At 34.9% G+C, this 27244-nt stretch overlaps 1 protein-coding gene across 5 annotated transcripts; it reads left to right on the top strand.

The window, feature by feature from the left end:
• Positions 1-1363: 1363 nt before the first annotated feature.
• On the top strand, positions 1364-25823 carry LOC7496128 (ABC transporter A family member 1). Of its 5 annotated transcripts, none has more exons than XM_002308901.4 (40): positions 1364-1579; positions 1956-2035; positions 2268-2436; positions 2735-2817; positions 2937-3153; positions 3811-4040; positions 4132-4192; positions 4354-4440; positions 4824-5056; positions 5190-5304; positions 5397-5486; positions 6342-6562; positions 6643-6755; positions 7658-7764; positions 7901-7963; positions 9091-9177; positions 9485-9583; positions 9662-9846; positions 11527-11581; positions 11689-11760; positions 12086-12793; positions 12931-13109; positions 13722-13932; positions 14568-14651; positions 15926-15967; positions 16062-16158; positions 19458-19585; positions 19680-19784; positions 20270-20416; positions 20639-20896; positions 20993-21125; positions 21286-21365; positions 21480-21587; positions 21818-21968; positions 22858-22994; positions 23083-23157; positions 23292-23595; positions 23985-24118; positions 25335-25393; positions 25480-25823. In XM_002308901.4, exons 1-40 carry the CDS (start codon positions 1493-1495, stop codon positions 25559-25561), a joined length of 5676 nt encoding a protein of 1891 aa, XP_002308937.4. In that variant the 5' UTR covers positions 1364-1492; the 3' UTR covers positions 25562-25823. The 5 variants fall into 5 exon arrangements, with proteins under 5 accessions (XP_002308937.4, XP_024459602.2, XP_024459603.2 ...); XM_024603834.2 differs by having other exon boundaries at positions 6330-6562; XM_024603835.2 differs by lacking the exon at positions 19680-19784 and having other exon boundaries at positions 6330-6562.
• The last annotated feature ends 1421 nt before the right edge of the window (positions 25824-27244 follow it).

Below are 27244 nucleotides of genomic sequence, written 5' to 3'. Positions count from 1 at the left end.
AAAAATAATTTTAAAAAAGCTAAAGAAAATTGATATAAACACATCAATATCTTACCACTAAGTCCAATCATTGTCGGGCCAGGTTAATTATTTAGCAATTCCCCTGGTTGTAATTGAACTCAACTGGCTTCCGAAATACGACCCAGAGCAACTTGCATGACGTTGACAAGCATGCTTTAACTCTCCTTTGATTTTATTTGATTTGGTTTTTTCTTTTGTCATGACCCACCAAACATAGAAGATGGAGTAAGATATAATTTATTTGTTTATTTATATATATTTTTTTCCCATGGAGTAAGATATAATTTTCGCTAGATAAGACCGTGACCGTGCACACTTGTCATATCTTGACGTGGACATATTTTATGTATTTTATTTCTTATATTTTATCATGTCGGTTTCTGGTTGGTGAAAGGAGCTCCATAGGAAAAAAAAATTCCTTATTTTTCATATTTTTTAGTATGAAAAATAGTGTCGGATTTCTTTATCTTTTCCATGCTTAGAAAAAGAACCTCGTTCTGCTTCGCAGTAACGAAATGCTGAGGTAATTGAACCAATTACCTTTATTTCAACGCCACTCATCATTTTTGTGAAGAAAAACCGATCGCCTTGACCTGTTTTTCACTCTTTTCTCCTCTCTCTCATTGAAGAGTGGGATATTGAACAATATTGCGACAGTATCTTGAATGTTATGTTTCTGCTACTTGCCAACTTTTTTTTTTTTTAATTAATGAGGTATCCGAATTAGTTTTTGTGTATTTCGATTAATCTTATAAATCTTAAAATTAATAATTATTTAAGTTTCCATTAATCATCATATTAACAACCATAAAACATAAACATGAAATTATAAGAAAAACAAATCTTTTAATTCGAATTTTTTACTGTCGAGTCACCTAGCAGATGATTTAGTTTCCAACTTGATCACCCTCACGGAGGCGCTCCTAAATAAAGCTTTATCCAAATAATAATAATAATAAAAAAGGGAAATAAAGCAAGAATCCATGGCCCCTTACACTGTGCCCAATCACCCAATCCAATCAAAACACCAGTACTCTGGTGTACGAAGTAATAACTTTTATTACACCCCATAAAGATACTTAACAACTACTAAATAAATAAACTCACTCATGCCTTAAATAAATAAAAATATTTCAATTTCGCAGCCCTTCTTTGGTGTGAGTGCAATTTTCCAGCAGTACTCTTTCTAAAAAGTATATTTTTTAATATATTAAAATAATATATTTTTTTAAAATTTATTTTTATAATAACACATTAGAATAATATAAAAATATTTAAAAAATAATATAAAAAATTAAAACTAAAAAACAAAATAAAAAAATTTAAACCTCACGGACTTTTTACCAGCTACACCTTCCCTCACACTTTCCTCTCCCTCTCGTCACCTCGTCTCTCTCTCCAATAGCTGCTTCCAGTCCTTAGGGTTTTGTAAAGAGAGAAAGAGAGGAAATTGAAAGAAGAAAACTGAAGTATGGGGAATTCAACGAGGCAGTTGAGGGCTATGCTTCGTAAGAATTGGCTTCTCAAAATTCGCCATCCTTTTATCACTTCTGCTGAGGTAATTTTTATTTTTAATTTAGTTCAGGTTTAATATTTTTCAATTTGATCTTGAATTTACTCGATTTTCTTCGAATTTGACTGAAGTTTTATTTGATTTTTCTCTTACTTTTGATTAAATTATACGATTCTTGTGATTTTCTTTGTTATTTCGCATGATTCTAATTATTGATCATCACTTATGTGCTGTTTCTTGATATTTGTTTTTATTTTTTAATTTCCTTGTGCTTGAATCAAGCATCTGGTTTCTCTTGTTCAAATTGATGCGAGTTTTTTATTTTCTTCTCATTTTTTAACTGTCCGTTAATAGGATGAATTGTTTGTTTGTTTGTTTGTTTTCTTTCTTTCTTTGTTAAAATTTGCTTTTGATTTTGCAGATCTTGCTTCCTACAATTGTAATGTTACTGCTAATAGCGGTGCGGACAAGAGTTGATTTGCAAATTCACCCTGCGCAGGCGTAAGTTATCTTCAACTTTCACTGTGATTTAAATTTCAATGCTACTTCGCTGGTTATAATTCAGTGACAAAACACGATGAAGAGTTTTGAAAATTGTTCCTACTTTGTTAGTTTAAGCCAAATACAGAGAATAAGTATAGCAAATTTTTAATTTCATGTTTATGTTGTGGAATTAGCTCTTTATGATGTCGTGGGAAGTAAATGTTGCTGTGGGGGTGTTGAATTGTTTCAGGTGTATAAAGGAAAATATGCTTGTAGAAGTAGGAAAGGGTATGTCCCCGAATTTTCAAGAAGTTTTGGAGGCATTGCTGGTGAGGGGAGAGTTTTTGGCTTTTGCACCGGATACAGAAGAAACAAGGATGATGATTAACTTAATGTCAATCAAGTTCCCTCTACTGCAGGTACCCATTGAACATCTTTTTGTGATTTTGCAGGTTAAAAACATTTTTGTACCCTCCAAACAAGGATGTACTCTCAAAATGTGGGTTTACTTGTGCATGTGTGCGTTATACTTCTATACTTTTCTGTATGACATCCATCAAAGATTTCATGTAGTGTGGTCTATGGGGAAGGCCTGGATAGCCTCTGTTATTGTTGTTGTTGTTGTTGTTGTTATTGTTATCGTTGCTGCCGCCGCCTCTGTTTATGATTAGGGCCTTTGTGACCGAGAGATTCATGGATCTGATTTTGTAATTTCAGCAAGTTTCTCTGATCTACAAAGATGAACTCGAGTTGGAAACATATTTAACCTCTGATCTTTATGGCACCTGTAGTCAAGTCAAGTAAGTTGTACTCTTGGCATTCTGGTAAAAGTTCATTCCTCATGGATTCAATTCATTTTTATTATGGTTTTAGGCTGCGGCATTGACATGCACGATGGCCTTTCCCCCCTTTTCTTTAGGAATTGCTCAAATCCAAAAATCAAAGGAGCAGTAGTATTTCATAATCAAGGTCCTCAGCTATTTGATTACAGTATACGACTTAATCACACATGGGCTTTCTCTGGGTTTCCTGATGTTAGAACCATAATGGATGTGAATGGACCTTATCTCAATGACTTGGAACTGGGTGTTAATATAATACCGACAATGCAATACAGCTCCAGCGCTTTTTTCACTGTATGTTTACTTATTTCTTCTCATGTTACTTTTTCTCCCTGCAGTCCACAAATATTTATTTGCTTATTACATGTGCTGGTAATTTGTTTTTGCTTTGAATGTCGTCTAGGTTTGTTATAAGTTACTTCTTATTAAATTATTTTTGCTTGTCTATGAACCAAGCGTGGCTGTTGTAGTTTGAAACATTTACCGATTTCGCTTTCAAATTTCAGCTATAGCTCCTTCCATTCATGGTTATCATGCACTGCTTTTTTTTTTATGGAACTTGAAGAAGATTGGACAAAATTGTTTGGAAAGAATAATTGAAATTTCATACCTTACTGAAATTAGCTTTACATGTTTGAAGTTCTTTGTAAATATTTGGATTAGACATTTGGCACAATCGTTATTGTTTAGTTAGATTGTATGTTATAGTCTTGATTTTGAATTTTGGAACCTCATAATTGTGGAGACAATCTTTTATGCTCAAAACTAAAAATGTCTGACTTAATTGGCTAAATATACAAGCACCTGACATTGGAGCTCTTTTATTAATCCTGTACAGATTCTCTAATTTATCCTTTTATGCTTTAGATTTATCTTTACAAATTGTGTGGGGAATGCCGTATACTTTTCAAAGAGTAAATTAACAAGGTTGAGCTTCCATGCTTTCTGCAGCTTCAGCAGGTAGTGGATTCATTCATAATATTTGCCTCTCAGCAAACTGAAACTGAGTCTTCAACTGAACATATAGAACTTCCATCGTCCAATTCATTCAACAAATCTTCCTCGCTCAAGTTGCCATGGACAAAATTTAGCCCTTCAAAAATTAGAATCGCTCCCTTTCCAACACGTGAATACACCGATGATCAATTTCAGTCAATTATCAAGAGGGTCATGGGAGTATTGTATGTGTTTTTACCCCTAAGGTTTCAAAGTTTTTCTATTATCTTTGTTAATTAGGATTGTTTTTTTGTTTTCCTGGACTTGCATGAGCAGGTATCTTTTGGGATTTCTCTACCCAATCTCTGGCCTTATCAGTTATTCTGTGTTCGAGAAGGTTTGGTAATGACTATGATAGTTAGCATTAAGTTTACTCTATATCTGTATGATTTTCTTGCATTTGTTGTATCTTTCCTTATTTTGACATTTTTAAATAGAGAAATGCGTAGCCAGTGTTAATGTTTGTTCTCAGTGCATCCTTGATTTTTAATGTTTCAGGAACAAAAGATAAGAGAAGGTCTCTACATGATGGGCTTGAAAGACGGGATATTCCATCTTTCTTGGTTTATTACATATGCTTTGCAGGTGAACAGGTTTTCCTTGTGTCTTTGGATTGAATCACCACTATTGCATGTCCTTGCTCGTTTTGAAAGATTTGGATTATAACTTGATGCAATTGATGCCATTCTATCTAATGTGATAAAAAAAGATATTGTATGTATGCAAATTGCGTGTATGCGTGTATGCATGTACACATGTTTAATTTGCAATGTTTTGCTCGTCTTTTGGTTGGCAGTCCATGATTAAATGCCATGAAAGGTTCCAGTGAAGGTGGTCAACGGCTTAAGTTATGTTAACATGTTTTTAGGCTTGAGTTCTACTAGAAATTAGAAATGCTTCACCCTTGGCAAAGCTGTTTAGTATTGAATAGCCTGTTTCTCATTTTTGGTAGTTTGGTACTTTGGCAGTTTGCAATTTCATCTGGGATTATTACAGCTTGCACCTTGAATAACCTTTTCAAGTACAGCGACAAGTCAGTGGTGTTTGTGTATTTTTTTTCATTTGGACTCAGTGCAATTATGCTGTCCTTTTTGATATCTACATTCTTCACACGAGCGAAAACAGCAGTGGCAGTTGGTACCCTTTCGTTTTTTGGGGCCTTCTTTCCTTATTACACTGTCAATGACCCGGCTGTCCCTATGTAAGTACTCATGCTATGAACAATTTTATGATGGCAGAGTTTAAGGAAGAACATTTTCTTCCTAGTTGCATTTATTGCAAGTTCTCATATTTTATAATGCAGGCTATATTTATCTAATGTTTTGCACCTATAGGATATTGAAGGTCCTTGCCTCTTTGCTATCACCTACAGCCTTTGCTCTAGGATCAATTAACTTTGCCGATTATGAGCGTGCTCATGTTGGACTTCGCTGGAGCAACATATGGCGGGTATATTCTGTATTTGGAGCTCTTCCTTTGCTTTTGATTATATTAGAAGCCTTTTTATGTGCTTCTAAACTTTTTAGACAATATTGGTGCAGGAGTCATCTGGGGTGAATTTTTTGGTCTGTCTTCTGATGATGTTATTTGACACATTGATATACTGTGCTATTGGCCTCTACCTTGATAAGGTACATCTCTTAAACTCCTTTTCTTTCGTGGCATGTTGGAAGAAGTGTTATACTCTACTCTTATGGGTATAGTTTCTTCCTTTACTGTATGTTGTACTGGCAAAAGATAGTTTTGGGACATTTATTCTGTCATTGGTAGGGTTAACATCCCTTGTCCAGCGGGGGTTTCTTGCTTGGTTACATGGAATGATCTGTTTCTGGTTTATGTTGATCCTGTGAACATTGGTTTCTCTTAGATTGTAAAGTTTGTTGTGCCAGTATTGTTGACCGTTTAAGAACTGTTTTTAAGTGGGCTTCTTGTCTTTCTGTCAAGATTTGTATAATGTTGGGAATGGTGAATTATCTTGGTTGAGTATCCAGTTTTCTAGTACCGATACTGTAATTATTAACATTTTATATACACACACATGGATTTTTTTCACAGCTTTATATATATTGAATAAAATCATAACCATTTAAAAGTTATGTCCCTAGTCATGTAATTTTGATAGTTTCTTTAACTAATTAGTGACACACATCAAGTGGCTTTATTGGACAGCTACGCATTGCCATAATTGAAGTTCTTCTATGCCTGTAGCGTGGAAGAAAATCATAGCAACTGAAAAGTTATGCTCCGTGTCATATAATTTTAATGCATTAATATATGCATTAAGTGGTTTTTCTCATCTGGTAGGTATTGCCGTAATTGATTATGGTTATTTCACCTATCAGAAATGGGAAACAGTTAGATTGTATCATCTATGATCCATAGAGGAGCACACACCCTGAATTCTTTTTTGTTCACAGCTATATTTAGTATGCTTTTTATGCTATTGCATGTGTTCTGAACCTTACTGATATCAGTCATCTTATCAGGTCCTTCCCAGGGAAAATGGGATGCGCTACCCATGGAACTTCTTATTCCAGAAGTGCTTCTGGAGGAAGAATAATTTTGTCAAACATCATGGTTCCAGTTTAGAATCCAACTTTAACGATGAGCTTTCCAATGAAAGGGCAAGCTTTTTAGGAAATAATACCCAAGAACCTGCTGTTGAAGCGATAAGCTTAGATATGAAGCAACAAGAACTTGATAAAAGGTACTCACTAAATACAAAGCTATCTCTGTTTGCACTGGATAATGAATATTCTCCTTACATTTTCTTTGTTCAATTTTTAGATGCATCCAGATTAGGAATCTGCGTAAGGTGTATGCTTCTAAAAGGGGAAACTGTTGTGCTGTCAATTCTTTGCAGCTTACCTTATATGAAAATCAGATTCTTGCTCTTCTAGGTTGGTTGTGTAATTCACTTGGTTCTCCTTCATTTCTGTTTCATGCTTGGTCTTTTGTATTTATTCTAACTCCTAGTTTGATACCTGAAAATTAAAATGATGATTTTCTACCAATTACAGTTGTTTTTCTGATAATATGTATTCTGTTTGAGTCTGTGACACTTGCATTTCTGATATGAGCTCTGTGAATCCTACACTTCTAAAATGGCTTTATAATTGAAATCGTTTTGTGTTTTTTCTTTTTTCCCCTTAATAAAATAAATAGTCGTTGCATAAAAGAAGCTTTATGAATCTGATCTCTCAAGGTTAAAACCTGAAGAATCATTGGATCAGATTTAACTGCCCTGATAGTCAATTGTTAATTTGGAAGGGCAATGAGTTACTGGTCTTGTATCACTCAAGTTAGCCAGCTCCATTCTGTCCACCAAATATAGGATAGCTCTCTTATTTATAGAGAAAAGATACCTCTTTTTCCCACTTAATGGGATAAATTGTAATGAGTGTAGAGTACCTTGTTCAAACAGACATTGTTCTTCTGGTCATCTTTCAAGGTACCTGCACGAGGAATCTCATTATATAATCGACTTAACATCTACCAGTAATAGACAATTTTTATCCTCAATCATATCCACAGACACCCCCAAACTCTTGCTTGACTAGATTGTCAAGGGACTTGGTAATTTCGTGCAAGTCACTAAGCTGACAAAGTGTTGAAAGAAATTTATTTGAGAAGTGAATTTCTTATCAGTCCTAAAATACATGTATGTGCTTGGGTTTTTCTCCATGACATGCAGATGCATTACTCTGGGTACTGTAGCTTTTTATGGAAAAGAGGGAAACCTTATTTATCATTTTGGAGGATAACAGTTTTGCTGTTCTGATATAAAATTATCATTTTCAAGGACATAATGGAGCTGGAAAAAGCACAACGATTTCAATGCTTGTTGGTCTTCTTCCTCCTACTTCTGGGGATGCTTTAGTATTTGGAAAGAATATCACAACAGACATGGTAAATTATGTTTTCTTTTTCTCAAACTACCTTTTCCTTTTTGCCTTTGCGGCTCCTCTGTTTGAATGGGCTGCTAAGTAACCTAATTCATCATTTGCTCTGTTTATAATATTATTCAATTGGTAATCTTTCATAGGATGAGATACGGAATGGACTGGGTGTGTGCCCTCAAAATGATATCCTTTTTCCAGAATTGACTGTAAGTAAGAAGCATGTTTTGTTTTTTCAATATGTGTCGTACAATATACCTTTAGTACTCTTTAATGCTGACAATAAGTGTTTATTTCTTCTTCATGCTACCTGGATATTACATGCAACCGAAGTTTTGGACTAGTTATTTGCATGGACACATTAAGAAAATTGAACTATCCTGACCATATTTTGTCTTTAAACTTGTCAGTTACAACACTTGCCCTTTCAAGTGTAGTATAAGAAGTCTTTTTTCGTTCTTTAACCTCTTTCATATTTAGTTTGTGCTCATGATGAAATGGAGTAGTTGGAATAGCTATTGTGCCTGTCGCATGCGTATTCTGGAACTTGAGAAATGTAATAGCAAATATCAGTTTCTTAAGAGATATGATTGCGGTGATGTTGCTACAATTTTTATATATGACTGGATCTCAAAGGTTATAATCCACTCATATGCATCAAGTCGTCTGCTAATTGTAATATGAAGTATATACTATTTTAACTAATAAATGCTGTAGATTTGATAACAGCTGATCCATCCTTTACTATCTATATCTTCCAATTCATTTCTCATTTAATCTGTCTGTTGGCTGTTTTTGTCCATGATTATTAAGACACCTTCATGGCACTTCGGTTGCAAGTGAACTGAATCTTTTCTGTTAGGATTGTAATTGTAGCTGTGGATCAAGTACAATTCATTGCTGTTAGAACCATAACAGTATGAGTACCACTAAATACTTTATGGAGGTTCACAACTCAGATTCATGGACAGTGAGGGAGGGAAAAATTCCTTGAGTTCTTATTGTGGAATTTTCATTCTCAATGAACGATGCTACCTCCGAAAGTCATGGTGCTTAATCTTATACTTGAATCAACTATTTGATCTATGACCACATCTAGATGAACCTGTTAGTGGTTATGGCACTATCTCTATTGCTGATGTCTCTGTAAAAACTCATTCTCGGACAAGTTGATAAATAACTGATTTTCTTTAGTTGCTAGCTTTCAATTTCCAATTTTTATTCCAGGATTTGTTTGACTGATATATTAAATGGATCTCATTTTTTTTTGCTTGAGATGGTAGATGCTGAATTTTGGAGATTGATTAAGTTTGAATTGGCTAATTACTTTATCCAGGTGAGAGAACATTTAGAAATTTTTGCTGCATTGAAGGGTGTGAAGGAAGATATTTTGGAGAGGGACGTAACTGATATGGTCAATGAAGTGAGTTTCTCTTCATTTAATTTGGATCTGTCCTTCATATTTCACTCAATATTTTGAATTATGTCAATCAATAATGTTTATTTTGTAAGTTAGCCTACATATAGCATCCCTTCTTCTTAAGCCTGGATACATATAACATTCAGTCAACCTTGAACTCATACATGCACTCCTTTGTTTGGCTTCCTTTACACATTTGATATTCTACATTTTCTTAGCTCGAGTACAAGTTTTGGTATGCAGTAGGAGCTTGGAGAATGAACTTTTTCTTTGTTAAAAAATTGAAAAAAAATTGTTTTGTGGTGTTTAGGTGGGTCTGGCTGATAAGGTCAATACTGCTGTGAGGGCTCTTTCTGGTGGCATGAAGAGGAAATTATCTCTGGGAATTGCACTGATAGGAAATAGCAAGGTGATTTAAATATGAAAGCATGTTCTTGTTTCTTGTTGTTGAAATTGTGAGGAACCATTTCTCATTAGTCTGTCACAGGTCGTAATTCTTGACGAACCTACGAGTGGGATGGATCCATACTCAATGCGCTTGACATGGCAGTTAATAAAAAGAATAAAGAAGGGCAGGATAATCTTACTTACAACACACTCGATGGATGAAGCTGATGAACTAGGAGATCGGATAGCTATCATGGCTAATGGATCCTTGAAATGCTGTGGAAGGTAAATTCTTTTAGACCATTATCTGATATTTTCTTGGGTCAACGAAACCTCATTATTTTCAGAAACTATTTTGTTAGTGGGCAAATACCAGTTTAAGAGTAGGACAGATGTCACATTTCTGATGCTTGATTTATATACCTTCCCCAGAAAATGGAACTAAAAACATCTTCTAGAAATAAATGATTGGTTTATATTGGAGTTCAAGCATGGTGAAGGTAGCATACCTTCTTTTCATTGAGTGCAGCTCGCATGATGTTATTGATGCAATGTCATGAACATTTCTTAAGCAGCTTTCTGTTTTGAAATTTTTGTTTGTATACTTTGGCAATTTCTCATTGGACATGACATTTTGATTGGCAGCTCCCTTGCAGTTTCATTTTAGAAAAAAATAGTTTTTTTTTCCAGTGCAAATTCTTCACCAAGGTTCCCTTTTTTTTTGTGCTACCTCATCATGAGTGCTACCTTATTATCACATATCATCCTCTCTTCCTTGTAGAGGAAAAAGTTTTAAAGAAAATTTTTATCAAGACCCTGCAATTTATGAGCAGGCATCATAAATTGCAGGCGTCATATATAAAATATAAATACTTGATCAACTAATATATGGATTAGGGGCTTTCTGGTAAACTCACTGAAAACAAAGAAAGGGATTGAGCAAAATTTTGAGGAATATTTTATTTTAGTCTTCATTTTTTGGGATGTAGTAAGAGACAAAATACAAGAATCCTACAGTTATGGAGAATGATTGATTAAAGTGGTGAATGAAAAGAAGTTTAAATGGTTTTGGTGATAAAATCTTGGGAAGTTTGCCCCTTTTAGTGGTTAGAGATAGTATAAGGCAAGGCCCTTTTTTGTTGGTTTGGATTAATTTGATCATTTCTTAAATATATTGGCAGATCTGTTAATCTGTGGACCATACACTTCATACTCTTTTGTGTTCTTAGAATCTATACAACTCGTATAAAGAACGTCCTCCTGACACGTGAAAACCTGTCTAAGATGATTGCCAAATGATTGCAGAACAAAGCATAATTTCCAGTCATCATTACTATTTCTAATTTTTCTCTCTTGTCTAGACTCCGTAGAGGCTAGAAAATAACTGCAATAATTAATTTTCTATATGGGAAATTCTGGTTTGTGCTGCGATTCCATAAATTCTCTTTCCAGCTAAACAACTTAAGTTTAATAGAGCCATGGATTTCACCATTTAATTTGATTCTGATACCAGATGTAGCTTTTTGAGAAGTAATTGCCCTCTTCTTGGTGATTGTCCAATATCCCTAATGAAACTTTGACTGGTGCTTTTGTTAAAAGCTGGATCAAAGTATTCCTACTGTGACCTCTGAGAAATCATTTTTAAGCAAACTTTCCTCTGATTTTTATGTGAGCGCTTCTTTCAAGATCATGCCTTGATAAATCTTGGTTGGTTAACATTGGTAGAATAATTGGCTGTTTGTGTCTTTAACAAATTGGCTTGATGTAATTGTTACTTTTATTATGTTATATCCGGAGCATACTACAACATATCAATGTTTTTGTTCCTTTTCCCTCTTTTTTTAATGCTATGCACCTTCGTTTTGATCCGAGATTCTGTAAATTGTTAAAAAAAAATGACGGTTTGTATTATGTAGAATAATTGTTAGTTCACGATGTTTACATATCAATCTTTGTTTTTAACAGCTCCCTATTTTTGAAGCATCAGTATGGGGTTGGTTATACCCTTACATTAGTGAAGGTCAGCTCCTCAATCTGATATTTTTCAATGAAACTTCTTAATGCTCATGTATAATGGTCTTCATCACCAAACTATTGGATGATGTTATTTTTTCTCTTTTCTTTCAGTCGTCCCCTACTGCTTCTGTGGCTTCTGATATTGTTTACCGCCATGTTCCATCTGCAACGTGTGTGAGCGAGGTATCAACTTTGACATGCATTGGACATTTCTTAAGCTGTCCTATCTCAGGACCTATTAAGATGCACATATAAGAATAGAGTTTATGAAGAATTTTTCAAAAAACCCCTGATTGCTTCTGAGTTGTTTATCTTAATGTGTTTGGAATTAAGCTTCTGAATTTGATTTATTATTTTCTAGCACTCTTTCTTTTTTACTATGCATGCATGCATGTTCTAAGTTTACTTGTTTCCCAAAAGATTCCTCATGTATTCATGATGCTATTAATATGTTATCCCTGATGATCTTCCTTTTTTAATTTTCATCTGTGGTTTACTCTCTCCCCAGGTTGGAACTGAGATTTCTTTTAAGCTGCCTTTGGCATCATCGGTTTCTTTTGAAAGCATGTTTAGGGAAATTGAAAGTTGCATGAGAAGATCAATTTCTAAATCAGAAATGAGTAGTAGTGAGGACAAAAGTTATCCTGGCATTGAAAGTTATGGTATTTCAGTCACAACTCTGGAAGAGGTATTCCTGAGAGTTGCAGGATGCGGGTACGATGAAACTGATGATTTCGTGGACAGAAACAACATTCTTTCATCTAACTCTACAGTTCCTGCAGCTTATGACAATCGCCCTTCCGAAACAATTTTTGATGCAAAAATTTTGGGAAATTATAAAAAGATTATTGGATTCATATCTGCCATGGTGGGGAGAGTCTCTGGTTTAATGGCCGCCACAATCTTAAGTTTCATCAATTTCTTAGGTATGCAGTGCTGTTGCTGCTGTATCATTTCAAGATCAACATTTTGGCAGCATACTAAGGCATTATTCATAAAGAGGGCTATATCTGCTCGGAGAGATCGGAAAACAATTGTTTTCCAACTTCTAATTCCTGCCATTTTCTTGCTTTTTGGTCTTCTTTTTCTCAAGCTTAAGTCACATCCTGATCAGCAGTCTGTTACTCTAACAACTTCACATTTTAATCCTCTCTTAAGTGGTGGTGGTGGTGGTGGTCCAATTCCTTTTGATCTATCCTTGCCTATTGCAAAAGAGGTTTGTAGATCTTATTTTTTTCTTCTTCTGTCTGTTGTTATGTATGCTGTTTTCACAGCCTTTGAAGTCATAAAATATGACTGGCTGTTGAACTTCCTTTTGAGAACATTTGAGATCTTCAAAGCTGCTAAATGCAGGTTGCTGGATATATTAAAGGGGGGTGGATTCAAAACTTTAGACAGAGTGCATACAGATTCCCTGATGCAGAGAGGGAATTGGCTGATGCAATCAAGGCAGCAGGACCAACTTTGGGACCAGTTTTACTTTCTATGAGTGAATTTTTAATGTCTAGCTTTAATGAATCCTATCAGTCAAGGTGTGTTGACCTGAACTCTGAATTTCTTTTCACTCTCTTGTACAGTTTTCTGAACTGCATTTAACATTTCATCATGTATTATCTGTAATCAATCTTCTTGCCAGCTTTATCATGTTTCAGTTTTTCAAACCATTGTGAAACTTTTGCAGCACTAAAGTTTGCAATATCTATTCTTTTCTTTCATAAAATAAATGGTGTAAGCATCTAAATCCTTGTATATGGAGCCTATATATCTTTTCACAAAGCCACAGGTAATAGCATAACTATTAAATGTATTTTTTTTTCACTGGGTTTGGGCTGGTGTCATATATTGTCACCTTTTATGCAACCAATCTGTTAGTAGAGGCCTTTTTGTATTCATATTAGCTATCCCCTGCTGGTCCAGAGTGTAGTTTCTCAATTGTACTTGTCTAAACAATGTGTTTAGATTTTCAATGGATAGTAAACTGATATTTCTCCTAAATTGGACTGTTAATTTGGGACACAGCCAATTTATGGGTATAACACTTTTTGCCAAGAAAAGCAGTTGGAACTTCTGGTTGATTATATCTTCCATGCATGGCTTATTGATCAGATGCTCCTTTTCATTTCATGATATATTATCATGTGCAGGTATGGGGCCGTTGTGATGGATAAAAAACATGATGATGGAAGCTTGGGATATACCATTCTACACAACAGTTCCTGTCAGCATGCTGCTCCAACCTTTATCAATCTAATGAATGCTGCGATTTTGAGGCTTGCTACTGGTGACCAAAATATGACAATTCAAACACGCAACCACCCTCTGCCGATGACCAAAAGCCAGCACTTACAACATCATGTATGTTTCCTTTCTCATGCTAGATGTTTTCAAGCCTTCTAATGGCTGACAGCAAAGATTGATCCATATGGATTAGACTTCTTCTTATAGATTTCTATCCCAGGTATTGAGAATACTATAAAGAAAATTATGTTGAAGGAAAGCCATTGGGGGATGGAAACTATTAAATCATCTCAAAAATCTGTGTCTGAATATGTTTATCATATTTAGAACATTTGTCATATGGATACTGGAGGTTTTAAATGTGGGGCGAGGTGGGGTGGGTGTGCTGTACTAGGGAAGACATTCTACATGCTTGATTGGGGACACAATCTCTTACATTTATTATTGTGTATTTAGTTGCTATCCTGTGATACATGGCATCCAATTATGTTATGAATGGAGAACTATAGGCTTTATAATTCAATTTCAACTTGAGGGAAGAGTTATACTGAGACATTGTGAAATTTGAACAGGTTTTATTTCTAATTATAACGAAATGGATCCTTGAGATTTGTTTGATGTTATATTGTACGAAGTTCTTCACATCATGATGTAGGAGTGCCTTTGTTGGCATTTACTCTTTCTATCACTCTCTCAGAACAGTTCCATTTAGACAATGCTTGAATTTATTGCATTATCTTGTGAATATGTAGGATTTGGATGCCTTTTCTGCTGCAATTATTGTCAATATCGCCTTCTCATTCATTCCTGCTTCATTCGCAGTTGCCATTGTGAAGGTATTATATCTGAACTCTATTGGGAAATTTTAGTCTAAGCACTTTTCTTCACAGCTTTACTGTATCTCTCTACTGGGTGGGCATGTGGTAATTTTGTTAGCAAGAAGATAGTTATATTTTAGTGTATTATGCTTCTCGGAACCATTGTTTATAGTCAATGAAGTTGTTGTGGATAAATTTCATTCACTTGGAATCTTGTATAAGATTTCAGCAGGGTCCAGATGTCGTTCAATTTGTTTTAGGACTCACTCATGGTAATAAGCTAAAGAGTTAGAATAAGCATCCTATCTGATAATGTCAACAACAAAATTTCACTTATTAGCATGCAACTTTATTGTAATTCTTTTAATGAGCATTTTATTATAATTTTTTCCATGTGCTTTTGGCCTTGTTTCATTTCTGAGATTTTAGATGGCATTGTAATGTGATTTGTTACTAGAATCTATATTGACAACTTTAATTTGGTGGTGATAGTAAATTTGTTGTCTTTGGAAAATTGAAGTTGAGGCCTTAATGTTTTTTTTTTTTTTTTTTGAAAACGTGCTTATTCTTGATATTGGGATGTTTCTTTACAGGTTGGTAGGTGGTCTGGTAGTGTTAAATGAATATAGGCAACAAAATATAAAATCCTTGCACCGAAGGGAATTGCATTATTCATCTTGATGGGATTATGGTCCTCCAGTCCTCTCCTGCCCCATAATATTTACCTCTTTTTTGCTTCATTTGCAAATTCCTCCATTGCTAGTCTTACATTTCTTGTGATAAATAGATGACTCAACTCTAAAAGAGTTATTTTGGTTTAAGGAACATATTTTGTTTTTTTGAATATAGTTACAATTCATTAAACAACCTGTAGAGATGTTATTGGTCCAATATAACGTATATACAACTCTAAATGTGGTGCCTACCCAACCTCACTTATATGTTTTGCTTTTCATATTAAAACAACTAAAAATAGTTCAAGGTTCTTTTGGCTTCCGAACATCATATGTTGTTTGGCTTTTCACTACCACTATTATTTCTCGTGGCTTATATGACCTTGTACTTATTATAACTCTTACCAGTTATACACAGCTACTAAAATAACTGCATCTCTAGCTGAGTTTATTCTTGCTTGAAATTCATGCATTGATCAATATCAAAACTACTTCACCTAATCTATTTTTATGAGAGTCTATTTTTATGCCTAGTTACTAACATCAATGAAATAAATATTTGCATGTTTTTCATTTTTCTTCCATGGGAAGTATTTCATATTATCTAGCTTGATGCAGGAACGTGAAGTTAAGGCAAAGCACCAACAATTGATTAGTGGGGTATGTTCATATTTTAGAGGTGTCAGCTCATGAAATTTTACTTACTGGAAATATATTTAAAAAACTAACGTTATAATAATGTCCTTCCTCTCAGGTTTCTGTACTTTCATATTGGGTTTCTACATACATCTGGGACTTCATTAGCTTCTTAATTCCTTCATCTTTTGCTCTCTTACTGTTCTATATTTTTGGTATGTTTCCAGGCTCTCATTCCTGTCTATATACTTCTAAGGAACTTAATTTAGGTTTATGAATTTTGCTTGGTCACATTTATGCCATTCACATTGGTTACTGACTTTATGCATATAACCAAAATGCTATTAATTTATTTTTCAATTTGTAGTTATAGACCGCTAAAAATGTTTGGCAACATACTAGTAGTTCAGATGCTTAAGTTGTCTTATTAGATGTATCAATATTTGTTCATGCTATGGTATGATATGCTAATGTTACTTTTTGTAAGTACGTTGGCAATATCAAATATTGAAATGTTAAATTGTGTAACTTGGTGTTTTACTAGGATGCATGTCAGTATCAGACTGATTTCTTATGGACATGGTGTGATGTGGGGAAATTTCTTCCATATTCTTAGCATCATAATGTGTATAGCATTATTTCATTATTGATTAAGATTTTTAGGTTTTGAGGAGTTTGAGAAGAGTCCAAGACGCGGTTTGGTAAATCAAATATAACTTTTAATCTGACCGTTGGATCGAGCTGAAATTTTAATAGAAGATTTTTAAGGTTCTTTTCCCTATTGGGTTAAAATTTCACGATGATCGGAGATTAGAAAGATCTTCAAATAAGGCCCGAAGTTACTGTGCGAGATTGTCTTTATTTACCTTATTGTATTTGGATTTTTTTTCCTATTTAGTTTAGGACTTTTAATTTAATTAGTATTTTTCTATTTTGGAATCCTAATGCTAGATAGATTATATTAGTTAGGTAAGTTTTAATTATGAATCATTTTCTATAAAAGATTTTAGGGCTAATATAAAAAATGATATCTAGTTTATTTTCATATGAAGATTATTATTCGGACTTTTAATGAAACACTAGAGAGTTTTCTCTAAATTCCCATACAACTTAGGTTTGTAGCTTTAGGACATGAGAACCCTCGCTTTCGTCAACGCTATACGCCGTGTCAATTGATATTAGAGTAGGTGACCTCTTTGATAGACGAAGACAATAGCAACCCGTTTTGCGATGTGGGAGTGGAGGCCCTTCGGGGTGTTGTGTGGGAACAAAGGTTTGATTGTTTGGAGCAAACCATAGTATATCTAGCTCAGCTAATGGGTAATGTAGACATGGATCGTGAAGAGAAGAGAAACTTGTCTGGAGACTTATATCGAGGTAGGCCAAACCCCAGACCCATTCCTGAATTTGATGAGATTCCATTCTATGATGGGAGATTTTTGAAGAAAAGATTTATTAAGTGGTTAGCAGAGTTGGAATTTTACTTTTATTTCAACAAGGTTACTTGTCATAAAAAAGTAGGACTTGTACACAATTTTTTTGTGGTGTTAAAGAATGGTGGTTTGAATTTATAGACTTTAGAACTCGTATTGGTATGCCTTTAATTTCATCTTGGAAAAATTTGAGACGATCATTTGGAGTTTATATAAGATGATTATGAAGATATTTTACATTGGGTAGATAAAGCAAATAGTTTCTTATTATTTGTCTTATGTTTAACCTTCTCAAAGGGCAAGGAGAAAAACGTGAAGGAGTTCAATGAAAGCAAAATTTCAAAGTTATCTAATCATGTTGAAGATAACGTGATCAAAGAGGGTGTTGGCAAACAATTTCAGTCTTTTGACCCTAAGTTGGAGAAGCTAGTGGTAGATGATGATCTTTCAGTCATGGATGAAGATCTTGCAAATAAGGACACGGAGGACATGAAATGTTTTGACAATTCTCTTAAAAATATTTTGAAAGATTATCTTGTATTTTTCTTAGATACAAAGGTTGGAGTATTGAAAGTTATAGATGATGATGAGGTCAAGTTTGAAGAAAAAGAATGTGTGAAGGAACTCCAAGTGGACTTCATAGGAATGAAAAATTATAACATTAAACATGGAGTTTTCTTTAGCATGCTCAAATCAAAAATTAAAATTTAAAGCTCACCAGTAATGGACATGCTACTTTGTGAATATGTTGGCTTCAATAATATATTCAAAATATTTGTTCATTTGGAGTGGAAAAGTTTAATTTTTGACAAATAACTCGAGGACAAGTTTTTCAGAAATAGAGGGGGCTGACGTGGGGAAATTTCTTCCGTATTCTTGGCATAAAAAAGTTTATTGCATTATTTCATAAATGTTTTAAGATTTTTAGGTTTTGAGGGGTTTGAGAAGAATCCAAAACGCAGTTTGGTAAATCGAGCATAACTTATAATCCGACTGTTGGATAAAGCTGAAATTTTGACAGAAGATTCTGAAGGCCCTGTTTCCTATTGGGTTAGAACTTCATGATGATCAGAGATTGAGAGACCTTCAAATAAGGCTCAGAAGTTATTGTGTGAGATTGTATTTATTTACCTTACTGTATTTGAATTTGTTTTTCTATTTATCCTAAGACTTTTAATTTAATTAGTATTTTACTATTTAGAAATTTTGATGTTAGATGTATTCTATTAGCTAGGTAAGTTTTCATTAGGAATCCTTTCCTATAAAGGATTTTAGGACTAGTATAAATAAGGATGTGTAGTTTATTTTCGGATGAATATTATTATTCAAACTTTTAATAAAACACCGGAGAGTTTTCTTAAATTTCTCTACAACATAGGTCTGTAATGAGCTTGAGAACCCTAGCTTCTATCCACGCTATACGCCGCGAGTTACCAAGCTAGACAGTGCAATTGCATTTTCTTTATTTTTCAACTAATTTCAGGAGTCTATTTTTTGGTCTGAAAATCTCTTGCTAAAATAGGGTTTGTCACTTCTATAAGTACTATCAGTTAGCATATTGATTGATGCATTCGACGTTAGGCATTTTGCTGGGTGTTCATATGGACATGGCAATGGATGTATATATTTGATATTCTATTTTGAAAGAATTCTTGAATGAGTTTAAAGGGATTTTACGGGAGCATGCTATTACCATATTTTGTTACTTATTTTCTTGTTTCTACCCATTCTTTTCTAGGTTCCACCCATGCTGAGTGATGACCATTTCTTAAGCATTGTGGATAAAATATCTAATTGGGAATCTTTTTTACCTACAGGCATACTTCCATTCAAATTCCAGTTTCCACAGTTGTGGGAATTAGACAGTACTGAAAATTGAATGCTGTTGTTTATAACCCTTGTGAATACTTTTCTGCATAACTATGGCAAACTAGGAGAAAAGTTTCTTTGGTTATGTTTGTTACTGAATTGGCTCTGGATGAAACACCATCCAGCCATGACTGCCTCAAATTTTCACTTTTTTTTACAGTCATATATTACGGTCAATATTACTTGCTGACAATATTAATTTGGGTCTGTAGGTCTGGATCAGTTTATTGGAAAGGATTGCTTCTTGCCAACGTTCCTCATGTTCTTAGAGTATGGACTAGCAATTGCGTCTTCAACATATTGCCTTACCTTCTGCTTTTCTGAACACTCTATGGCTCAGGTAGTGCTCTGTCACTCCCTGATTCAGTTTTCCTGACTTCCATGCCATTAATTTCGCTCCACAGTGAATGTTGATGTTTTTACTGTATATGCAGAATGTGGTTCTGTTGGTCCACTTTTTCACTGGGTTGATTCTCATGGTTATCTCATTTATCATGGGCCTTATACAAACAACAGCAAGTGCAAATAATTTGCTTAAGGTTGATTCCTTTCTCCAGAGTCAGATGCTTTTGTATTGACCATACATTGCATTTCAAACCAATCAAATGTCAAGACATCTAAGCGGGCATTACAAGAGGCAGAAAGGGTTTTGTTCCATTCAGAAACTTGAACTATAAGAATCAAGCATATCCAAACTTCATTTAAGCTATCACAATGTTCTACTGCTTTAAGCCTTTTAGGACCTTTATTTATCTCATGTTATTTTGGGGTGTTGAGGGAGACAGGATGGTTTGAGTAAATGAATAGGATGTGGAACTCTTCATCCTTCACATCCTTGAGCATAAACCTATCCATCCTGCAATAGTTGCATCAGAAAAGAGAGATTTTTGAAAACTTTGCACTTCCACCCATCTCACCACACCAAACTGGAAAAACATAGTGCATTGCATAAAATTAGAGAATTCTTCTGCAAGTGCTGCATAGCTGAAAGTCATTTCCCTGACATTTTTATATGCTTTATCAGAACTTCTTCAGATTATCACCAGGATTTTGCTTTGCTGATGGACTAGCTTCACTGGCTCTTCTAAGACAAGGGATGAAAGATAAATCTAGTAATGCAGTTTTTGACTGGAATGTAACTGGTGCTTCCCTTTGTTATCTCGGCTTTGAGGTTAACTTTTTAATACCCCCCTCTTCTGCTATAATGTTTTTAACTTTAAAGTTACATCCTGGCAAGTTTTTGGTGGTAGTGAGATGTGCTCATTAAAAACCTTTTTTCTCTAATAATGAGAAGCTTAGCTTGTGACATTGAAGGGGAATGAAAAAAATAATTATTATCCACACCTACATTCCTGTTGAACTAGGGCTGATTCAGTTCTCTCACTTGTGACAGAGCATCGGTTACTTTCTTCTCACACTTGGGTGGGAACTGTTGCCTTTTCACAAATTGACTCCAGTAGGAATTAAGCAGTATTGGAGGAGCATCATGAATCTCCAGCATGACACTCATGATTTAGAACCACTTCTAAAATCTCCATCAGAAACTGTTGATCTCAACTTTGATGAGGACATAGATGTGCAAACAGAAAGAAATAGGGTACTTGCAGGTTCCATTGACAATGCTATCATCTACTTGCGTAACCTTAGGAAGGTATTTCCTATTTGTTTTCTATAACAGTTGTTTCATGTATACTGATACTGCAACAATCTACTACTGTATTATAGTAATTTCTCTTCCCTGTTTTAGGTATATCCTGGAGAAAAACATCGTACAAAAGTTGCTGTGCGTTCTTTGACTTTCTCAGTTCAAGCAGGAGAATGTTTTGGCTTTTTAGGAACGAATGGAGCTGGGAAGACAACTACATTGTCAATGTTAACTGGTATATTCCATTATTCTTTGTGTAATATAATCTGATGTCTTCGATAGATATCTGTGACTAGTTGTAAATGTGTTTCTTTAATTTATTCAACGAGGCTCCTTTCTTACAGAATCATTAAATTGATGCTTCATTAATTTTTTTCCTTTTCAAATTGTTGCAGGAGAGGAATCTCCAACTGATGGAAGTGCTTTCATTTTTGGTAAAGACACGCGTTCAGATCCCAAGGCTGCCCGTCGGCATGTATGCCTCAACTTCTCTGTTTCTATTCCTTTTCTTGATAGAAGTTAGATTCTTGTTGGATGATATATGGTTGAGATTTTTCTAACTTGCCAATGTTGTACCAATCATTTACAGATTGGGTATTGTCCCCAATTTGATGCTCTATTGGAATTTTTAACTGTCCAAGAGCATCTCGAGCTTTATGCAAGAATAAAAGGAGTTGCAGATTACAGAATTGACGATGTATGTATATTACTCCAAGTTTAAGAGTACTGTAAACCTAAGCTGGTGGTTTATTCATGATTTCCAAATGCTATAACTAGAGTTTACAGGGTGAATAAGTGCTCCAACTTGATTTGCAAGGATTCATGTCTAGTTTACTACTGTATAAAGCAAAAGTCTGTACATACAAAAAAGTTACATGAAAAAAATCTCACCAACTGACATTGCAAGTCATTTAATCCTGTGGGCAGGTTGTAATGGAAAAGTTGTTGGAGTTTGACTTGCTGAAGCATGCCAACAAACCATCTTTCACTCTTAGTGGGGGAAACAAACGCAAATTGTCTGTTGCAATTGCAATGATTGGAGATCCACCTATTGTAATTCTTGATGAGCCATCGACAGGTAAGCGTACCAATCCCTTGCATTGAAAATTTCCACCCGGGGGAGGGGGTGCTGGTTTTTTTCCCATTAATACATTCTTGAAAAATAATGATACAGAAATCATTGTAATCATCACTTGCTTTAGATAGCTGACCTTTCGTTTACACTTCGCCATCCATATATATTCACTTCTGCTAAGTAGAGAATGAAGCTTTGAATTTGCAGTGTAATTTTCTTTCTTAAACCCCCACCTCTATCCCAGTTTTAGATTTCATCGATGTTTTCATATCTAACCAGTGCAAACTCTAGTTGAATTCAATGTGCACCATATGTTGTGTGCATTTGGGATTCTGGTATCTGGATCAATTTTGTGATTTTTCTTTTGTTTCAAGACTAGTTGTTGTGTTAATAGTGATATTACAGAGCTTTCATCAATTTTATACTAATGCAATGGCTCATCTTACTTTCTATTATCTGGAAGCATTTTCTTCATGTACAATTTTGCAATGTTTATAGGAGCTCTGACAGAAAACAAAACATATTTAAATCTAATATCGAGACCAGCAGACCCAAGTATGTGTTGCACTGGCTCCTTTCTAAGAAAATGTAGTTTACATATTTTGACCCCGGAACCTTTTCTGAATTGCCTTTCCGTGCAATATTCAAGCCATTTTTTAAAATTCAAAGAGTTCTCTTGGTGGAAACTGAGATTTTTCATCTTGCACTCATATTTGCACTAGATCTAGAATTTATCTTCTTTTTTCATTGTTTTCAAAGTGTCCTCTAGAACCAGCCTTGGGGAAATAATGTTGTTCTCAGTAGGAAATTATCTTTGATTCATCGATAACTCAACATTATTGTTCTTCTTTAGCTCAAATGAGTGTCAGATACTAATTATTACTGATTTTAGGCATGGATCCTATTGCTAAACGATTCATGTGGGAAGTCATATCTCGTTTGTCAACCAGACAAGGGAAGACAGCAGTAATTCTTACTACCCACAGCATGAATGAAGCTCAAGCACTGTGCACCCGAATAGGAATAATGGTACCAATTCACTCAGTGCTTCACAAGCTTCAAAAACCTGGTAATGACCATTGACAGGACTTGTTTTTCTCCTGTTCTAATTTTGAAGGTTGGAGGCCGATTAAGATGCATTGGAAGTCCTCAGCATTTGAAAACACGATTTGGAAATCACCTTGAACTAGAGGTATGTCATGACTCAAAGATTAATGATCTTTATTTTGAGGGTGCTAATTTGAATGAATAAAGATTCAGGAACTTACATTTACAATCCTTCTAGAGACTGGATCTAATTTTTAAATTCTCCATCTGTGCCCTCAGGTTAAGCCTACCGAAGTCAGCTCTGTAGATTTGGAAAACCTTTGCCAAACCATTCAAAGCAGACTTTTCGACATTCCTTCACATCCAAGAAGTTTACTTGATGACATTGAAGTTTGCATTGGGAGAATTGACTCCATTACATCTGAAAATGCATCAGTGATGGAGATCAGCTTGTCTCAAGAAATGATTATTTTGATTGGACGCTGGCTTGGAAATGAAGAAAGAGTGAAGACACTTGTATCTTCAACACCCATTTCTGATGGGGTCTTTGGTGAACAGTTATCGGAGCAGTTGGTTCGAGATGGTAATAATCCGTGAACATATTGATTGTCAGTCCATCTTGTTCTTCCTCTGTAATTAGGAGTTTCACATACCACCATATATTCTAATCCATTTATGCGTTTAGCACATTATGTTTCGTTCCATCTTACACATAAACATTCTTCTAGTATGACGATTATGAGTTGTCACCATATATTTTTCTTGTTAACAATGCATAAGTAAACTTTATCTATAATCTTGATAATATAGTTTTCAAGAAAAAAAACACTTTGGGAAATCTACAAAAGTGTCTGTACTTTTTTGAGTTAATTTATTGATTTCTGTGTGGCTAGTGGCTTGGTGCTTCATACTTATAGTAGCCATTCTTTTCTCCAATTCTAAGTATTATGATTTGCTTTTGAGTTTCTGTAGGTGGGATACCTTTGCCAATATTTTCAGAGTGGTGGTTAGCTATAGAGAAGTTTTCTGCTATTGATTCATTTATCCTGTCATCCTTTCCTGGGGCAGCATTTCAAGGGTGCAATGGTTTGAGTGTTAAATATCAGGTAAACTTCATAATGATTTCATCTTCTTATTGAGTTTGTCCATGGAGTTTTTCACCTTTGATGTTTGAAATGGTATAATTTCACTAATCCACAGCTCACTCACTATTGACGTGCTTCTAGATGACTGGAAATTGAATAAAACTGGAAATTCTTGTCCTGGTTTTTTTTTTTCCATTCCAGTTCATTTCTGTTTCATTAATATTAATTTCTTCGGGAATAAAATGAAATATATGGAATTTCATTCCTTTAGTTAATCAGTGGTGGAGTGCAGTTGCATGTTTTCCCATTGCGAAAAGGACCTGACACTGCTATTGTTATTTCATGGTAAAAGTCCAGGTACTTAAACCTTGTAAAACCCACTTCCATGTTAATATATCAAATTCCAAGTGGTCAGAATTAAAATACCGATGGAAGGAGAAATTAGGTGCTACTATTAAAGAATGTAGGTGCAAGCATGAATCAATCAAGCCAGAATAAATAAATAAAAGCCCTAGGCTCTTGAAACCAGAAGGATGATACTAGGATGCATGGAGGTTCTGTTAATCAGGAGCTGTACACTTCATTCTTCCAATCTTATTCTTTCCCATGTAGCCTGAAACACTAAAGTGGAAAAAAATAATAAATAAAAGCCATAAGCTCTGATTTTGTTTATCAGGAGCCTTCTACTTTATTCTTTCAATCCCATTTTAGGCTTTATGAAACCCAAATAAGAATCAGGATTGTTAGGTTCCTGGTGAATGAATCATAAGTTTGAAAAGAAAATCCTTTGAATTATTTTGTGAGCCCTTGTAATTTGCTTTATATCAGTTTGATGATAGAAATTGATTGATTTATGTTGCAAAGAATTCATTTCAATTAATCTGTTTCACTTGCAACTCAATCAGTTTCACATCAGTGTTAGAGAAAGAATGGTGATAGAAAAAACAAGATAAGATAGCAAGCATTTTAGTTTGAAACATTAAAAATGCTGGGGTGTTTAACTACAGATTTTGGGCATTCCTAAGTAGTATAGGTCTCGCAGTATACCAACTACTAATATACCTAAGCAATTTATGCAAATGAGGATGCATTCCTTTCTTAGCATGAGGGTGAGGGGTGTGTTTCTTGTGCGTGCATGCCCACGGGCAAGGTCTCATGTGTGTGAGTTGCATCCATTTCTCTTCCAGCAGTCCAGAATGGCCTCTGCAGGTACTGACCGGCTCAATTTTTATTGCAGTTGCCATATAGTAAGGACCTATCGCTTGCGGATGTTTTTGGACACATCGAACAAAATAGGTGAAGTACACCACTACATCTTAAATTAATGCTCTTTTTTCTCCTTTCTTGGTGAGTTTAAACTCAATAGGTATTCTTTACTCCAGAAATCAACTGGGCATAGCAGAATACAGTATCAGCCAGTCAACACTTGAGACCATTTTTAATCATTTTGCAGCAAGTTCTTGAGGTAACTTCAAATTCTCAACACTGTTTTTATGCCCCTTTTTTTTTTCAGATGGGTTGTATGTATGAGCAAAGAGATGCTTCTCCTTCTGTTAAAAAAAGAATAATTTATTAATAGTTTGTAAATAATAGCAGTCGAAATTGTATGTACATGGTTAAACCCAGAATATTAATATCCCACTAACTCTGGTGTATGAGATTGTTTATAATAAGAACAAACTAATATTGATCTGCTCGTGCAATTTACTTGTTGCATGGGATACAATGGACCTGTCTCGGAGCATGTTAAGTGATATTTTGTGCTCAAGTAGTGCTTTTGGCTTTCACAATCTGAGAACTACTCAGATGATTAAGCTGTGGTCGGCAAAGCTCTGATAAAAATTTATTATGCTTTGCCGTTGAAATATGTGATCAGTGTCGTAGCAGTCGATCAATATTGTCCTGACGTTTTTCCCTGTACTGTAACTCGTCCATCGCAATCCTTTATTCTTTAGAATATCCGCTCTTTTTCAGTCAAAACCGCCGATATTTGGGCTCTTTTTTTTTTTCAATTTCTACATTTGCTCATAACAAGAAGGCCCACAACAGTTGGAATTTACAAGCTACCCTAAGAGACATGAATCTACGAGCTTCGTATCTAAGCTTAAGATATTTCACTATAACATGGCAGCACACTCTTTGCCACTAGTAGATAGCAATTTTATCCGCCCTGATGGACATCTGACATTTGCCTTTCTTCCAACCCAATAGTTTAGTACCCATCTTAATTTCGGTAGGTGCAAAAATATTAAGAAATCTGAAAGTAGTAAGAAAAATATGTTAATATCAAGTGTTTGTCTAATGCATGTCATCAGAGCATGTGTCAATGTTGTTTTATTTCCCACTGTTGATCGAGCGACCAGTAAATCAGAAATTTTTAAATTTCATTACCTGTGCCCTTTAAATGGAATTCCCACTCCGATCCAACCTTGCCCTTGGAGGGTCCAAACCCGCTCATTTTTTTGGCTTGTTCTCTAAAGAATATTTTACTAGTCAACTAGAATCTATTTGGTCTGTTTATATTTTTCTTTCAGCCATCAAATTGTTTCCACAATATTTATGTAATGATATTTTCCCTCGTGCATGTTGCAAAGAAATTTTTGTTTGCTGAACACATGGCATTTATCCTGACCATAGTTTTGAAACCTGGTGGGTCAACCTGGGACCTGGCCGATCCGGGGCTGAAACCGGGTCGGGCTGAAGAAAAAATAGAGGAAGGAAAAACCCGATGTGACCCGGTCAAAAATCTTGTTGCAACCCGTTGATTTTTTTTTTAATTAAAACGATATCGTTTTGATTAAAAAAAAAATGACCCGGACGACCTGGTGATCCGGTCAAAAACCAGAACCCGGTCTTAAAACTATAGTACTAACACCTAACTAGGTGCCTGACAGATGAAACTTGCAATTGTCATTGTGTGAAAGTAAGAAGCCACTGAATTGGAACTTGACAAAAATTTTGACATTGTTCTTTCCTTTTAAGTTCATGATCAAGAATTAGTGGAAAAGGTAGATAAAGAAGAAAGGGACAAATACCAAAAGTAAAATATCATTTTACATACCCCACATGCACGTGAAGAGAGTGATATACACCAGTTGTTTCTTTAGAAACCTTCATGTAATACCCTGTCGGGCTGGGCCAATGACT

The sequence above is a fragment of the Populus trichocarpa genome, chromosome 6 (assembly GCF_000002775.5).
Source record: "Populus trichocarpa isolate Nisqually-1 chromosome 6, P.trichocarpa_v4.1, whole genome shotgun sequence".
Lineage (NCBI taxonomy): Eukaryota > Viridiplantae > Streptophyta > Magnoliopsida > Malpighiales > Salicaceae > Populus > Populus trichocarpa.
Note: the sequence above shows the minus strand (reverse complement) of the source record. Positions and strands in the feature narration are given on the sequence as shown.

What these genes read in the sequence shown, in the direction of transcription:
- LOC7496128 (XM_024603834.2), top strand. Translation starts at nt 1,493, where the DNA reads ATGGGGAATTCAACGAGGCAGTTGAGGGCTATGCTTCGTAAGAATTGG. An exon ending in TCAGATTCTTGCTCTTCTAG is followed by an intron (nt 6,756 to 7,657) that starts GTTGGTTGTGTA and finishes ATCATTTTCAAG; the next exon opens with GACATAATGGAGCTGGAAAA. An exon ending in ATACCCTTACATTAGTGAAG is followed by an intron (nt 11,582 to 11,688) that starts GTCAGCTCCTCA and finishes CTTTTCTTTCAG; the next exon opens with TCGTCCCCTACTGCTTCTGT.